General features: G+C 32.9%; 1 protein-coding gene across 1 annotated transcript; it reads left to right on the plus strand.

The window, feature by feature from the left end:
• The first annotated feature begins 507 nt into the window (after nucleotides 1–507).
• LOC136989731 (histone RNA hairpin-binding protein-like) lies at nucleotides 508–15364 on the plus strand. Its single transcript, XM_067287979.1, has 6 exons — nucleotides 508–668; nucleotides 7984–8112; nucleotides 8231–8296; nucleotides 8462–8578; nucleotides 14793–14924; nucleotides 15025–15364. The coding sequence occupies exons 1-6, from the start codon at nucleotides 631–633 to the stop codon at nucleotides 15287–15289; spliced, it is 747 nt and encodes a 248-aa protein (XP_067144080.1). The 5' UTR covers nucleotides 508–630; the 3' UTR covers nucleotides 15290–15364.
• The last annotated feature ends 1249 nt before the right edge of the window (nucleotides 15365–16613 follow it).

The following is a 16613-nucleotide window of genomic DNA, read 5'->3' on the forward strand; positions in this document are numbered from 1 at the left end:
CGATTTCATTATTGTTTTGCGATCTCCCCTTTAATATCACCGCGACCTCCTTCGGGGTCGCGACTCCCAGATTGAGAAACGCTGGCCTAGAAGTTTGACAATGGCGTTTGGAACGTCGATGTAAACTTCGGCCGCAACCTCGCTATTATAAGTGAACTTGACGATTTTAAACTGATTTGTTTGGGTTCTTATTTTTTGCCTCCTTCATATCTTCTAATCCTTCTATTGTACTCTTTTTATATCCCAAGTTTGAAGCTGCTTCTTTGATTCTATTAATTTCCTTCATCCTGTCTAGTACAGTACACGAGAGCAATATGAATACGCTCTTCTACTGACTTGTGAGTGCACAAAAAATTTAAATTTAAAATAGTTTTGAATTTAATTACAAAATTCTTTCTTTTCTTTTTACATAACGTAATAATTTAGTTTATTTTAATATTTAAACATTTTTTAAATTATAATTTATATGAACTTAATTATGTATGACGTGTTTCGGTTTTGTAGGTTTTGGCGGAAAATTGCTTCTGTTCGAATTGTCCGTTGCTTGTGTTGGTTGTGAGATAGAAGACGTGCAGTTTACGAAATTTTTAACTAATTTTTAAGTATTCAATTTTAAACGTTTTATTGAAAATGCCTCACAGATCGGTTTTATGTGAGCGAAATGAATTGTAAGTAATTTTCTTTTAGTAACCATTACATTTTATTCTGGAATATTGCTGATTGATTTCTTTGTTTTTGAAAATGATGTTTACTTTGGTATACCTTTACTTTTAATAATTTCTTAAAACTTTAAATTTTCATAATTGAAATGAGAGTTTGAGAGGATACTCAAGATTGATAATTCATTAAGAATGCTTTGTTTATTTTAATAATAATTTACTTTTAATGAATCCTAATCAGGACCCAATTTAAGCTCCGAATGATACGTTTGGGACGTTAACAGAACTGTAGGGCATACTCATATGAACAAAAAAAGTCAAAGGAACCACATCTCTACGTGTGACCCTTCATGAGATATTCTCCTTTGAAGTTTTCGGCAGTGGTCTACTATCTGCTCTCCGTGTTGGTTAAGGCTTGATGTTGCTTGTCTTGACGTCTGCTCCACGAGTAGTCATGCTCTTCGGTGCTTGTTATCATTTGCATTTCGTTATGGGTGGGGCAAGCAACCCCATCCCCAACTATATAACATCAATTATTCCATGACAGTCAAGTGGGCTATTCCAAGCTTACTTATGTAGTCCATGAACAGTCTGTGAAATTTTGCTTAAATAGTTCACCTCTGTAATAATTGGGTGTTTTGTATTCTTTACCTGTAAATATCGTTAGAATATCTGACTACTTATAAACTGTTAAACATGTGATAGACTTAGCAAACTGTGTAGTGTTACTTTAATTGTTCCCCATTGTTGGTAAAAGAGTGTGATTTTCATGTTTTGTGAGCTTTTAGCCATCACTAGGAAGGTCAAAAACAGTCTATTTTTAGCATGGTTTTGAGAAATGGTTCCAAAATTTTTACTTTTAAATTTTACTGCATTATTGAGGGTTTCCAAAATTCAAGATAAGCTGATTTTGGGAAGCTATTTATCTTGCAAAAGGTTGCATGTAGACTGTTGGACCCTTTGACTTTTAATCCTGTGGGGCATGGTCTAGAGCAGGGGTGGCCAACAAGTTGATCGCGATCGACTGGTCGATCGCTAGCCATGTCTTGACTTAATGTATTATATTTGTAACCGAACGCAACTGTATGCATGCAGTTATGACTCGACTCATAAGCAGTGAGTGCACTTTGTACTGAAACAGTGTATAAACATAGTATGTATTTCGCACTTCCCCCTCCCCACTTAGACTATGCCTATGACAACAAGTCGATCGCGACACATTTTTACGATAAAAAGTAGATCTTATGTGCACAAAAGTTGGCCACCCCTGGTCTAGAGCTCTGATAGGGTCCTAATTGTGTCATTCAGAGCTCAAATGTGGATATCATAGGCCAAAAGTTTACAATGGTGCTTAAAATAATGAAAATTGCAGTAGAAAAGATGTTTAACAGTAAACATGTTCTGAACACCTGGGGAAAAAATTATCCTAATACATTAAATATAAAAGGAGTGGAAAAGCCTGAATTATTATTTTTTATTTCTGAGGAGGAACTCTTAAGAATAGATTATTGGGAAACCAAGAGATCATTAAAATTATAGAACAAAATCCTACCAAATTATTCAATGTAATGAGATAAAGTATGTGCTCCTAGACTGGATCTAACACAGGGGTCCCCAACCTTTTTGTACCTAAGAGCACATTCTAGAATACCGGATGGAGGATGGGCACCATTTATTTTTTCAAGGTGAATTTATATTTGGACATAGTTAACAGTGCCGGATTAAGCCTCTAGCGGGCCCTAGACAAAATTTAAATTGGGGCCCCATTTAAATAAGTTGCTTCTAAACAAATCTTATATAATGTGACATTTAGCATGGGTGACACCCGGTGCGGATATCGTGGTGTCACCCAGGAATATTTCTAGATGGTGCGAGAGATATCGTGGCGGAGATTACTTCTGACATGCGGATGGCTGTTGACCTTTTTTTTTTTTTTTTTTTTTTTTAGTTAACGACTGCTGAAATTTCTAGGTCACTCCAAGTTACGGGCCCTACACGTTTCCCTACTTTGATTTTATGGTATTCAGAACGGACCGATTTACTTCATTTCAGGTATGGGAAACTGGTGCAGATTTGGCGGAGGGGAAAAAGAGATCGGTCGCATTTCGCTTTGTGCTTTCATCTGTGTTGGACGCCATTTCTACTTTTGAATGGTTAATCATTCAAAGTGAAAAAACTTTTACATAGCATTTTATCGAAAACCGAAATATTTTTATTTTTATCGTGGTCGCACAGTGGCGGGCACACGTAAAACGATTGGCGGGCATAGGGTTGGGGACCACTGATCTAACAATTTCATAATATATGAAAAGCAAATTGTAGAATTTGTAAAATTTACTTCCTCTTTAATAAAGTTCAGTATTAACCTTTTTGAAGGAGACTAGAAGTTGCAGATGTCCATATTGGTAAACTATTGTTTACCAATAATTGACAAAGTTGAGGAAAAAAATAGCTTGAAGGACATTACATGAGGGAATACTACAACAGTGATTCTCTTCAAATAGCTAAACTTTTAATAATATAATTGATGTGAAGATGAAAAGTTTGACATTGATAAAATAAGACTCCAAAATTGTTAACACTGTCAATTTGTTTACTTGGATGATCTTTAATAATAAAGGGAGTCAAAATAGTTATGTGGAGATTAATACACAGTCCAATGATATTAATGTGACCACCCTTTACTGTCGACATCAACATGAAATAACTAATCACAGGTGGCAGGTAGCAACACATTGCAGTGGAGGGTATCTGAGGTAAGCGAAACACATTGCAATCATTCGCATAATGGATGTACAACGCGATTTATCCAACATCCTTGGCTCCTGGGCCAAGGGTGGAAGCATTTCCAAAACGGCTAATTTTGTAAACTGTCCACATTGTACATGGAAAAATGGCACTATCCAAAATCAGTGACATGGCAAATGTGGTGCACCGTTGGCCATAGACGGCAGAGGTGAACGACGGCTATGGAGATGTGTTCGGGCAAATAAACATGCAACTGTTGACCAACTGACCACCCAGATGAACCAAGGAGCTGCCAAAAGTGTCTCCTCAATGTCACAGTTCAGCAAACGTTGCTGCGTATGGGCCTCACAGCAGACGCCTGGTTAAAGCACTTATGCTGACTCCTGTTCATTGGCGACGAAGGCTGGAATTTGCATGCCAGTATGGCAACTGGACGTCCACTGAGTGATAACAGGTGGCTTTTTCCGATGAATCACGTTTTATGCTCCATCGGACAGATGAACGTTGCCGTATATGGCATGAGGCATCTGAAAGTAAACACCCTGCAACAATTGCCGCAAGGGTCCAAGCTGGAGGAGGGAGCATTATGGTCGGCATGGCTCTACATCCCTGCGAGTACCTTTCAGAACCTTATTGACTTTCTTCCTGCACGTCTGGCAGCAGTCTGTGCTGCAAAAGGTGGTTATTCTGGCTTTTGACAGGTGTAGTGACTGGACAGTGTAGTTAGATTAAAAGTTTTAGGAATTGAAGTCAATGTAGATTAATCTAACTAAAGAAATACAGGATCCATATTAATTTCAGATTTTTCACATGCAATAAAATATAAGAATTAAGAGTAAGACTAATATTAATAAAATCAATTTAAGAATTTAAAAAAATAAGCTAAATGTTGAACCCTGAGAATTACTGCAAACTGGAGCAAAAAGATAAATGGTAAAAATCACCCAAATGAATTGCAAATGTATGTAATAAAAAAATAATTATTCAGCAAAGAGATAATTGAAGGGTGAATATCAAAATAAGTCCTTAAACCCTTAAAATGTCAAGCAATCTTGAGAGCAACACTGAGTCAAAGGCCTGCTTGATGTCAATATAAACAGCAAAAGATGGTTTTTTAGCTTTGAAATTTTCAAAAATAGCAGAAAATTGTAATAAATTTTTGCACGTTGAGTAGTAGGTTATACTAGTGGTTAAGAATCTCTGGCTTAGACTACAGTATTAGTAAAGAGAAAGACAAACTTGAGCAAAGAGAAAAATATAACAAGCAAAATTCAAATATTTTCATTATGATGTACAGTAGATTTGTAAGAGCTATGATTAGGAATAGCTATAATATATGAAGTCTTCTATTGGCCAAGGATAAAAGCTGTTTCAATAATAATGGAAAAATGAGAGATAAAACAATTATAGCAATTGGCAAAATGCTGGAGAAAAAAATAACAGGACTCAGGATCAGGACTATCTCGAATTAATTAGATGTGGTCTTCTGGACAGTCACAAACAAAAATGATATGTGAGTTACAAGCAGAAATATGATTTTAAATGGGAATAAAAAGCTTGGTTACTTATTTGAAAGTAACAAGATTTAAAATTGTTAAAAATTTGGTAAGTAGAATCATTAGAAATACTTCTTACATGGGAGCACACAGGAAACTTCAAAATTAATCCCTGGAACATCTTGGAATTATGGTAATTATTAGACAATCTGCTAGATCTCACATGATTACAGTTCTGTAGTTTACAGACTATCCTGCAACATATCTGGAAACTCGGCGCCTGATAGTTATTCAGCTGCCGAACATTGAGGTTGAGCATTCTCATTTTATTTGACCTGTGATTGCCTTGAATTTTTCTTCATCTACAATTGTTTGTTAAGAAATAACTGAAATGAGTCGGTTTCATTGTTAAAGTTATATAAAACTTGTTGAAATTAAATTTTTTAACTTCAGGCCAGTTTTAATATGAATATACAAGCTGGCTTCATATATAAACCGGGAACGTAAAACAGGTCTAATGAGTCAACATGCTTTTTTAACTGATTTCCCAGATCACAGATATCAGTTATTTTCAGCTTTTATAGCTTTTATATAAGAGATTTAACTGTTGCTACATAAAAGACTGCACAAGTGAAAGTCATTCGTAAGTTCACGGTTCATTATAATAATTAATCCTCTTTATTGTTCATTTCTCATCTCCTAAAAATGTCTGAAGGAGGTACAGGAAAGGACACAACATTGCTCTCTAAAGAGAGAGAGAATTTAAGCCAGAGGATAGCAATGCATTACCAAATGCACGATTTACATTTACATGTATATCCTGCAAGTCACCAATTTGGGGTGTGCACACCAGGCTGCTAAAATAATTAACTAATTTATACTTATTTTTTTTTTTTTATGCTTTCTGGAAACAGTGACCAAAAGTAACTATCTGTTCTTGCTATTATTTTGAGATATTGTTAAGTCATCTGGCTGCAAAATTCACATTTGTTGTAAATGGGGATTTTTTTAAACTCTTTGCCTTGTGGGCACTAAGAAGGCCTCTTTTAGAAAGCCCATTATGGGTTTGGCCAGGTGGTGAAGAAAGGTGCTCAACATATCCAGATAGACCACCACACAAAAAATTCCTGGAGTTTGGGATCCTGGATCTCAGGAGTCGTAGGCTTCCACCTTGACTGCTCTGCCATCTTGAGAATGGGGATTATATCATGCACTTCATTTAAGTCACTGTGATCGAATTTCTTAACAAGTTTTTCCTATATTCACATCTGCTTCCCTTGAGCTAGTTCCAAACTGAGAGTTTTAATGATTTCTGACACACTGCTATCAAACCTATAGTTTCCTTGAACAAAGCGAGCTGCTTTATGCTGTACTCTTTCTAATTTGGAAATCAAACTCGTCTCGTGCTGATCCCAAATCATGCAGCAGTGATTAAGTAGTGGCCAAACCATCAAAAATATGCCAATTCAATGGATAGCTCCCGAGAAAATAACTGGATAAAATTTGGACTGTGTCTGCTGATTTATATGGTTATTCCCTCATTGTTTCTTTCATTCTCAGAGTATTCATATAATAAGCATAACAGTTAAATTTTTTCTCGCAGCTAAGCTGAAGATAACGGATCTCCATGATCTGCAGAACGTGCCAAAACAACACATGCTGTCAGCTCCAGAGATAAGTAAAATGTGATGTCGCACGGTTGCCCAAGTGGTTGCCATAGCAATCACATACCATTTTCCTGATCAGTTTCTTTGCAAAACAATTTACTTAAAAACCCTACAAAATATTGAGTTTTAAAAATTGTCAATTAAACCTTATATTTTATTGTAGATCTTTTATTTCATATTTTTAGACACAATTTAGGTTGAAATGTTGAAGAAAAGGCAATATGAGGAAAACTATTTATTGTTTGGTTTCACTTGCATTAAAGAACGTGGCAGGACTCAAAAACCTCAGTGTGTTTTGTGCAGAAAGGGTCTTGCAAGCGGAAGTATGAACCCAGCAAAACTGAAAGTCCATCTCACGTCTGTCCATCCTTAAAATGCATCTAAAGATCAGATTTTTTTATGTAAAAAATATCCCATACTATTGGAGAAACTTTAGTAAAGATATGTGGACTGGAGCATAGGAAAAAACTGGAAGCTGTTTCTTTGTGAAATGATGTTATATATTCTATAATAGTTGATCTGTCTTTCAATATATTGAATCAGATCATCGATGAATTCCCCTTAAGTATGCAATCAGATGAAATTACATCTTTCAATGTGTATCCAGTTCTTGTTTTTGTTTGCTATGTGCATGCTGACTTCATCAAAGAAGAATTCTTATTTTGCTAGCCTCTTTTGGGAACTACGAAAGTCGTCGATATTTTTGAAATGGTAAAAAGTTTTTTTATAAACGAAACTTTAACTGGAAAGGAAACCTTCATTCTCTTCACACTGATGGAGCTCCTGCAATGCTAGGTAATACATCTGGTTTTGCTGCTAAAGTGAAAAAAGAAGCTGCTCAAGACATTCATGCAAACTTTCCAATGTTGCAGGAAGTGCTTTGCCAAGATGGTGTTGAAATACAAAATTCTCTGTCAGTTTTTTCAAAAGAGATATCTGCAAACACTTGGAAACATTATGGGAGTTCCATCAGTGCAAAGAGAATGATTTTTTTCTTTCCAGTTAAAGTTTTGTTTGTAAAAATACTTTTTACCATTTTGAAAATGTTGACGGCTTTTGTAGTTTCCGAAAGAGGCTAGCAAAATAAGAATTCTTTTTTGATGAAGTCAGCATGCACATAGTGAACAAAAACAAGGAGCTGGATACATTGAAAGATGTCTGTAGTTTCATCCAATTGCATACTGGGATGGTGAGGCTGCCAATTCATCAATGATCTGATTCAATATATTGAAAGACATATCAACTATTCTAGATATTTGGATATGTACCGTAGATGATGTAATTACTATTGCCATTACTGTAATTCAATTTACTCTTTGTTCTGTAATAGTAAACCACTTGTTTTCTTAATATATTAAATTTAAAAATTTTGTTAATTTAATTTTTTGTTAAAAATGGATAATTTCCAAATAGTGTATCACCAAGATCAAAAGATGGAAGTGGCTCATCAACTCAGAAAAGCTGGGGTGATATTGTTGAAGAAGAGGAAGAAAAAAAATTACGTGAACAAATCGAAAAGTTATCTAATAATTTTTTAACTAGGTAAGACAGAAATGATACTTTAAAATAATTTGTAAAAGTTTGTAAGAATATTATGTATTTATTAAAATTAAATAATTTAAAATATTTTTCAAATATAATAATTAAAGTTGTTTTTTAGTACCCCAAATAAAAAGACTTTTGCAGTTCCTAATCCTCGTAAAAGACCTGCCGAATCTGGAAATGAGTAAGTTAGTTAGAAATATTACTAAATATATAAATTTGGATGTATAAGTTATGGACAAAGTGATTAATCGGGCATTATTCATAATGCCCGATTAATCACTTTGTCCATAACATATTTACTGTATTATTTATAGGATTTTATTATTATTATTTTTATCTTTTTTAGTTATCGAGGCGAGACAGGATATGAAAATGATCCAAAAGTTCTTCGTCGAAGACAAAAGCAAATTGACTTTGGTAAAAATACTATTGGATATCAGAAATATTTAAAAGCCATTCCCAAGTAAGAAAATTTAAATTTTAATGGGTTTTTTTTTTTTTTTTTTTGATAATCTGAAACCATGCTTTAAACTTTGTTGCTTCAAACACAATAAAGTGCTATAAATTAAGACACTTGGTGGGTTTTCTCATCTTTTATTCAGTTGATATGTGTGAAATTGTACACGTTTCGGGCTCCCAAGCCCCTCTTCAGATAACTAAATTATAACACATATAAAAAATACAATTTTTTAAAATTTATATAAGAAATATTTTGATTTAAAACATACCTATACATACACAAGTTTTACAAATTAAAGTTACGTCATAAACAACGTTACAATCCTCTCAAGTTTCTTCAATACATCTCCATGACTTTATACGTCAGAGACATCATAAATGCACTACGACAATTAAGCATACCGAACAATGTCCGGTGTGAAATACTATTCATCTCCACAACCTGGGGCACAACTATTATTAAAGACAGTACTTAATTAACCATTTAATGTTTTTCTTAGCTTAAAATATCAAAATTTCAATTAGATTGTGTGTTTATAACATTAATAATTAAATGCTCTTGTTCATACAGTGTTGTGATGTAAATCATTTGTCAGAAAGCTTTTGAATTTTGTAAAGCTATAGATTTTGGTGAGAATATTTATGCCAAAAAGTGAGAGATGATGATCTATAATTTAAATTGATTTTTGTTGACTTGTTGAAAAGAAAAAATAGCAAATGAAAATTTTCATTTAAAGTAAAATCTTATATATATTTTCTTCTATATCAGATAATTTCTGTAGATAATTTTAAAAAAAATTTACTTGAGACTTAAAGAATGTACATAAAAGAAATTATTGTTTTCATAATTGATATGAGCTGACCAGTGGTTGAGTGGATAAAATCATTGAACGTTGGTAATTGGTCGTGGGTTTTCACCTCACCAGTCCATGTGGAGTTTTCTATATTTTCTAGATGTATCTAACACCTAAATAGGGGACAATTTTCTATAAAAGTCCTCGCAGGTGGCACAACTCCTTGGCAGACGATTTGTGTGTTACATTGCTTTATACCAGTGTTTCTCAAACTTTTTGGTCCGTGACCCCCCTTTTGCACTTAAAAATTTCAAAGGACCCTTGAAGAATGAGTACGTGTAGAAAAACATCCCGGAGGGAGGGGGTTAATTTAAATTCAGGAGGAGTTAATTTCTTTTGTTTAATTAATCTATTCCATGTTGAAATTTCTCTCCGTTGCATGTCGCTTTGCATTGAATTTTTGTCAATGTTAAGACTAACAAAAATTTTTTTTAAATTATTTCTTTATTTTTCACAAACAAAATAAATATATTGAAAAATATAAAAACAAAAAACATTATATTTCGGAAGTTAATCTAGTTTCAAAATGTTCCGATTCAGCACAACACAATCCTCAGAAAAACGAACAAAACTTACCACTCACGATGGGAAAAAACTCTCATTCACTGGTCACTGGTAGAGGAGTTTCTAGCTCATATGTGGCTTTATACTCCTTGAAGAAACAGGAGATGATTGCTCGGCGATCAAACAGTCAGCCTTATAGAAGACTGCCAGTCCAGGAAGACAGAGGAGAGGTTGCGACACGACCAAAGCCGGCCTTATAGGAGATGGCCACTGCGAGAAGGGGAGATAGAATGCATTCCGGGAGGACTTGGGGGGAAAGCTGGCCCCTATTCAGGCATCATTGGCAAGGAGGAAAACCCGGAAAAAACTCCTGCTGCCAGCTCGTCCGAGTGAGGCGCGAACCCCCCGATTGAACTCCAGTGTTTAGAGTCTGGTCACTGCCGTTATGAGTGGAGACGGAGTCCACTCAGCCACCGGTGGGCAAACTCTCATTCAAACACTGGCGCGTCCTTAAGTACCCTCTCATGGTCGCGCCAGTGCTGCCAGCTAAAAACACATATTAACTAAAATAATATCGGAGTATCCTAAGACACAGTCAAATATTGCAGTGCCACAGCACTAGCAGAAATTCGAATTTGCCGACTGAAACGCTTTCGGTTGATCGGTTTTCAGATAAACGACACACTACTGTATTTTTAACTCGACTTGCCTACAGATGCAATGCTGTTCTATCATAGTTTAGACGGAGAGTGGAACTTGGGGGATTCCCCAATAACACACAAATTTATGAATATTTATATTGTTTTTATTATTTATATGTGCAATTTATTTAAGTAAAAATTATTTTATATATTTTTTATTTCTGTTATTTCTAGACATGAATCCATAGTAAATTTATAAAATATTTGAAAAAAATTGATCTGGCATCAATTTTTCAATGACCCCCCCAAATATTTTTAACAACCCCCACTTTGAGAATCACTGCTTTATACCATCAGCCCAGTTCAATCTGTAATTATGATATTATTGAAATTACAGTGGGTGATCGGTTAACAAACTGTTTTGACTGCCAACAAATCGGACAACGAACACTTTTGTGAAAGATTTTTATGTGCAGACAATAAACACATGTTCGGTTAATGGGCACCTCATAGAACAAACACAAGAAGAAGTGACACTGTTTTTAAGATTTGTACAACTGTATTTTACTGGCATCTATGAATGGTTTATGGAATGAGACTTTAACAGTTGTATGCATAACCTTGTAAGTGCTATTTTTGAACTTTTTATTCAAAAAACTGATGATATTACGGGGCCTAAAAAAAGTGGAGTGTCAAGAACCATAGAAACTAAGGAAGAGATAATCACCAAGGTAGAGAGTGGGCAGATAATGTCTGATTTTGCTAGTCAGTATGGCTTCAACAGATCTACAGCAGTCACAATCTGAGCGAAGAAAGATATAATCAAGAAGACTCAAGCAGATAAAGGAGTAATGAAAATAAAATCTGAGAAACAAAAATGTGCCATCCATTAAAAAAAATACAGAGATTGCTTTCAGTTTGGATAAAAGAAAGGGAAATGAAGAGAGATGTAACTATCATTCAAGAGAAGGTTAGAGAAATTTTTGAAGAACTGAAGAAACAAACTCCACATTCATCACATGAAGAGATAGAATTCAAGGCTACCACTGGATAGTTTGCAAAGTTTAGAAAGAGATCTGGCATTAAACATGTGAGTCTGCTAGTGCAAATGAAGAAGCTGAGAAGTTCTGTCTCAGATTTCAAGAATTCATCAAAAAAAAAAAAAAAGATATTGTCCACAAATTTTCAATTCTGATGAATCTGGTTTATTTTGGAAGTGCATGCTGAACTGTATCTACATCACAAAAGATGAGAAAAATATTCCTGGGCATATCATGAAAGATTGATTGACATTACTTTTGCAATCTAACGCTAGTGGTGATATGAAGCTTAACCCGCTTCTTGTTTATCATTCTGAGAACTCTAGAGCATTCAGAAAAACATTCCATAATTAAAGAAAGACTATAAAGTAATCTAAAAACAAAGTGTTAATTATAAATATAACTTAAACATTATTGTGTTTTTTATGTGGTTTGAAAACTATTATGTTATTAACGTTTTTGGTCCACTCCTAGGACCTTACTCGGGTAGAACGTTCTAAAATCTTTCTGATGCTAGTAGTGTTCTATTTTGGAATGCATAGGACTTTGGGCATTGAAGTCATATGCATTCCAAAATAGTTTTCAAATCACATGCAAAGTGCAATAAGGTTTGTAAGTTTTATTAAGAAAGACTATCAGTGATGTGGAGATCAAATGAAAGGGCATGGATCATGCAGGTTTTTCTCAAACAATGGCTGTTTAAAGTTTGTCCTTCAAGCATCAAGGATTACCTTCAGACCAATGATCTGTCATTGAAAACACTGTTGCTATTGGGCATTGCACCAGGACATCCAAAAGACCTTGAAGATAATTTGCTGGTAGACTTTCCCCGGCTGACAGTTTAGTTTATGCCTCCAAACACCACTTCATTGATTCAGCCAATAGATCAGGATGTTACTGAGGGTTTCAAGAAACTATAGATTTGTATACTGTTTCATCAGTGTTTTGAAGTATGCCAGTTCTCAAAGATGACATTAAAAATGTTTTGGAAAGAAAAATTTGATATTCTATTCAGCTCATTCAAAAGGTGTGGTCAGAAGTTATTCAATGACAGTTGAATTTAACTTGACAAAAGCTGTGTCCATTCTGCATTCAGGGAGACTGAGATGATGTCCCTGAAATTATGGATGAAATTGTGACAATTGCTAGAGATCTGAAATTGGATGTGAATGAAGATTACATTGAAGAGTTTATAATGGAACATAAAAGTGATTTGACAACAGAATAACTCCAAGAACTCTTGAATAAAGAACACAAAGAAACTTAGCAAGGTTGTTTTCTTCTGAAAAAGAGGAAGATGAAAAAGGACCAATGCTAACATCTGCTATTAAAAATCATTTGAATAAATGGGAGGATGTAACAAAAAAAAAAAAAAAAACAGGTCTTAGAATGGCACCCAAACCAGGTTGAGGTCAACAGGATTAGCCTTAATGTCTTTATCTGTGAATTAGCCATTAATGTCTTTATCATAAAAACATTAATGCAGAAATTGATACAAAAATGTGAGGTTTAATTTAAAAGAAAATTATTTGTGAGTATAAGGAGTATAAGACATTGCTTTTGTATTCTGTCACCTGGCAGACTGAATCATGTTGGAACTTAGAGACCGGCATTGTGTGTTACAATATGATTTGTCAAGAATGCTTTTGTGATTTAGTCTAGTTTGAAACATTTACATTTTGCTGCTGAAATACTATGCAATTGTCATATGCTCCTTTTGAATGATTCATTTTACCGAATGTACTATTTTATAATTAGTGTGGCATTTTTTTAAAATGAATTAATCTTTTGTCTCTGGATGGATGTTCAAGTAACAGTTATTTTAGTGTTGGAACATGCATGCACCACATTTGTACATTTGTGCAATGCTGGAAAGATCTCTCTTGCCCCTGGATTGATGTTTAAGTGGGCATGTATGTATGTGTGTCAGGTACAGAGAAGTGATATCTGGCTATTGGAGCTTCAACCATTTTTATATAATTCTGTATTTTGTATTTACTTCATAAGTCAACTTATGTATCATTATAAAAATATTTATGGGAGTTGTCATGCAAATATCTTTGTTTTTCTTCCATATGTGAGAATATTTATTACATTTTCTTTGGATTATATATATATATATCATTTATTGCTTATTCAGTCATTAGCTACTTAATGAATTGGATTTATATTTTAAATGATAATATTGAAGGACTTTGGCACATGTTTTGACTTATATTTGTGTACTTGGCTGATTGTTTCATGTGGTCATGAGAAAGACAGTAAGTCTTAATATTGAAAGATATATAGTACTAAATGTCATCTTTTTAATCATGTTAATTAGTGGATCTTAATATTTTACGGTTACCTATTTGTGTGTAAAAAATAAATTCTACTAATTATTGTGATTTTAAATTTATGTTAAGTTTAGTGGATAATTTTTTTGTTTTGGATCAAAAGTTTAAAATATACCAGAAAATTATTTATTGTGTAGATTCAATCTGATTCAAAGACCAAGTATAAATTAGATTTATAAATTGTGCTAATAGAAATCTAAATTTATTCGTTTCAGAAGTCCTTGGCTTACGTGAAAGGAATATATTTTTTTTATTGTTCAGGCCAACTTTTGTGCGAGTTAACACAATCCAGAACAACAACAATAAAATATAGAGAAGTTGAATGAAACAAATCTCTCTCTCTCTCTTTACAAGATATTTTGCATTAAAGATGAATTGAACTTTATTGGCTTACATAATAAATTCTTTTTTACTAACGTTTCTACTTTTTGAAATAACCAGATAAAAGCCTTGCCTTATATACATAAACTTTGCTATACTTCAAATATATACAGATGTTAAATGCACACAAAGTTGGTTATACAATAATTTAATTGACTTAGTGGAAGAAACGAAGTCCTTTGTTTTCCTGGAATTTCTTCTCTGCAGTTATATATTTTTTTAATATTTTACATTTGATATTATAAAGAAATTATACAGTGTGTATTAGTATTATCTACTGACTTTCAAACTGAATTTGCATTTCATAACATTTTTGAAAAATTTTGATAAAAGTTTTATCATTTATATCAAAATCTTAAGATCATATATTTAAAATATTTATAATCTGAAGTTCTATATTTAACTATGGTAGTTAAAAAGTAAATACAAAAGACATTGATGTATTAAATTTATTTTTATTAGATTTAAGCGTACAAAAAGTCATCCAAGAACACCAAATAAATTTATTAGCTACAGTAGAAGATCGTGGGATGCTCAAATTCGTCTTTGGAGAAAACAATTACATAAATGGGATCCTCCTTCTGAAGTTGATGTGTAAGTATTTATTATTTAAATGGTGAAAAAATTTATAAAAGTTCAAAAAAAAATACATATTTTTAGAATCCCTCTCTCATCAAACTTATTTATTTTACAGGGACGAGCTCGATTTGACGGATGTTTCAGATTTTTCATTTGAATTTGACGAAAATATGTCCTCTTCATCCTGCAGAGACAACAATCTTCATACTCCGTCAACAGAATTAAACTTAGGTGCACAATCTAGAAACGAAGGAAAACCAAATCCATGTAACGTCAAATCTAATTTGGTCGAAAGATATCCAGATTACGAATCAAAAGTCAATTTTGGTTCATTGGACGAAATGGCATTTGCACTGGAAGATGGTGTGTTAGATCTGTAAAAATGTTTCGATTGTATTTTTTGTTTTATACCTTGTCATTGAAAATATATTTTGACAATGATTCGTGTACATTCACTGCTATGTATATTTGCTTATTTATTTACTAGCTTTTCATTTTTAAAAAAAATATCATATTAAGATTATTTTTTCATACCTTATAATAAGTAGATAGAGAATATTCAATTCTGGTAAGATTGTATAATTTTATTTAAACCAAGAGTTTAGAATAATTATCAGTATTATAATTTGAATATAAAATAAGTACTCAACACTAAAAGATAGCAGTTAAAAAATCTTTTATTTGTAGAAGTAATTAAATAAGAATGGATGACTAGTATGTTACGAGTGCCAATGTAGATTTATCATTACGTGTTCATAAAATATGTAAAATGTGTGTTGTAAAACATCAATAAGGATGGTTTTTGACTGAAGTTTTTATATTGAAACAGGATCAATTATTAAAAAATATTGGCAATGATTTTGATATGAAAAAATTCTGTATTGTCATTTAAAGTAGTAGTAATACAGGTAAACTTTTTACTTATAGTTTAAAAATACCTGCTCTATATAAACAAATGCTGTTTTATCAGTTTCATTATAAATAAAATTCATATATAAATGCATATGATTAATGGGATTTATATTATTATTGTGTTGGTGAAGTGTTTCCTGCATGATGCGCATTATTTATACCCATGCCTACTGCTATACGAGACCAAGGTCGGGGCCATAACTACAGGAAAAAAGTATTATTTATATGCAGCTGCCGCTGCTGTTTATTTTTAAAAATATTTTAAAATTGAGTTTCAGTATTGAAATTTATTAGAAATTAAATATTAACTTTTAATTGTAATTTTTTCATTTGGATAATTTAGTGGTATTCAAACTGTTCTGTGGAACCCTAGGATTCTGCAAATATTAAAAAATATAAATTATTGCTTTACACTCAAACCTGTTTTTGTGAGATTTTTTTTATATGTGCAATGTGTTTTGTGCAATTATTTTTGTGCAGTATACCAATTTGATTGAAATTCATATACTGCACACAAAAAATCACACAAAAAAGACCGCAGGAAAACAGGTTTGAGAGTATTACTTCGAATTTTTCACACCACTATGATGTTTTTAAACTGTTTAAAATTTCATAAAAATAATAGATTTGAAATTAAGTTTTGTGGATGTTAATGTTAAAGGCTGAATAACACCAAAGTAAATAATTGAATCTGCTACCTTTTAACACAATTACATTTTATATTAAATGACTGCTATTGGCCAAAAAAGCAAATTATTATAGTTAAAGATTTAATATAAAAGTTATATTTAG

Source organism: Centruroides vittatus, unplaced genomic scaffold, assembly GCF_030686945.1.
Source record: "Centruroides vittatus isolate TY-2023 unplaced genomic scaffold, ASM3068694v2 scaffold_752, whole genome shotgun sequence".
Classification (NCBI taxonomy): domain Eukaryota; kingdom Metazoa; phylum Arthropoda; class Arachnida; order Scorpiones; family Buthidae; genus Centruroides; species Centruroides vittatus.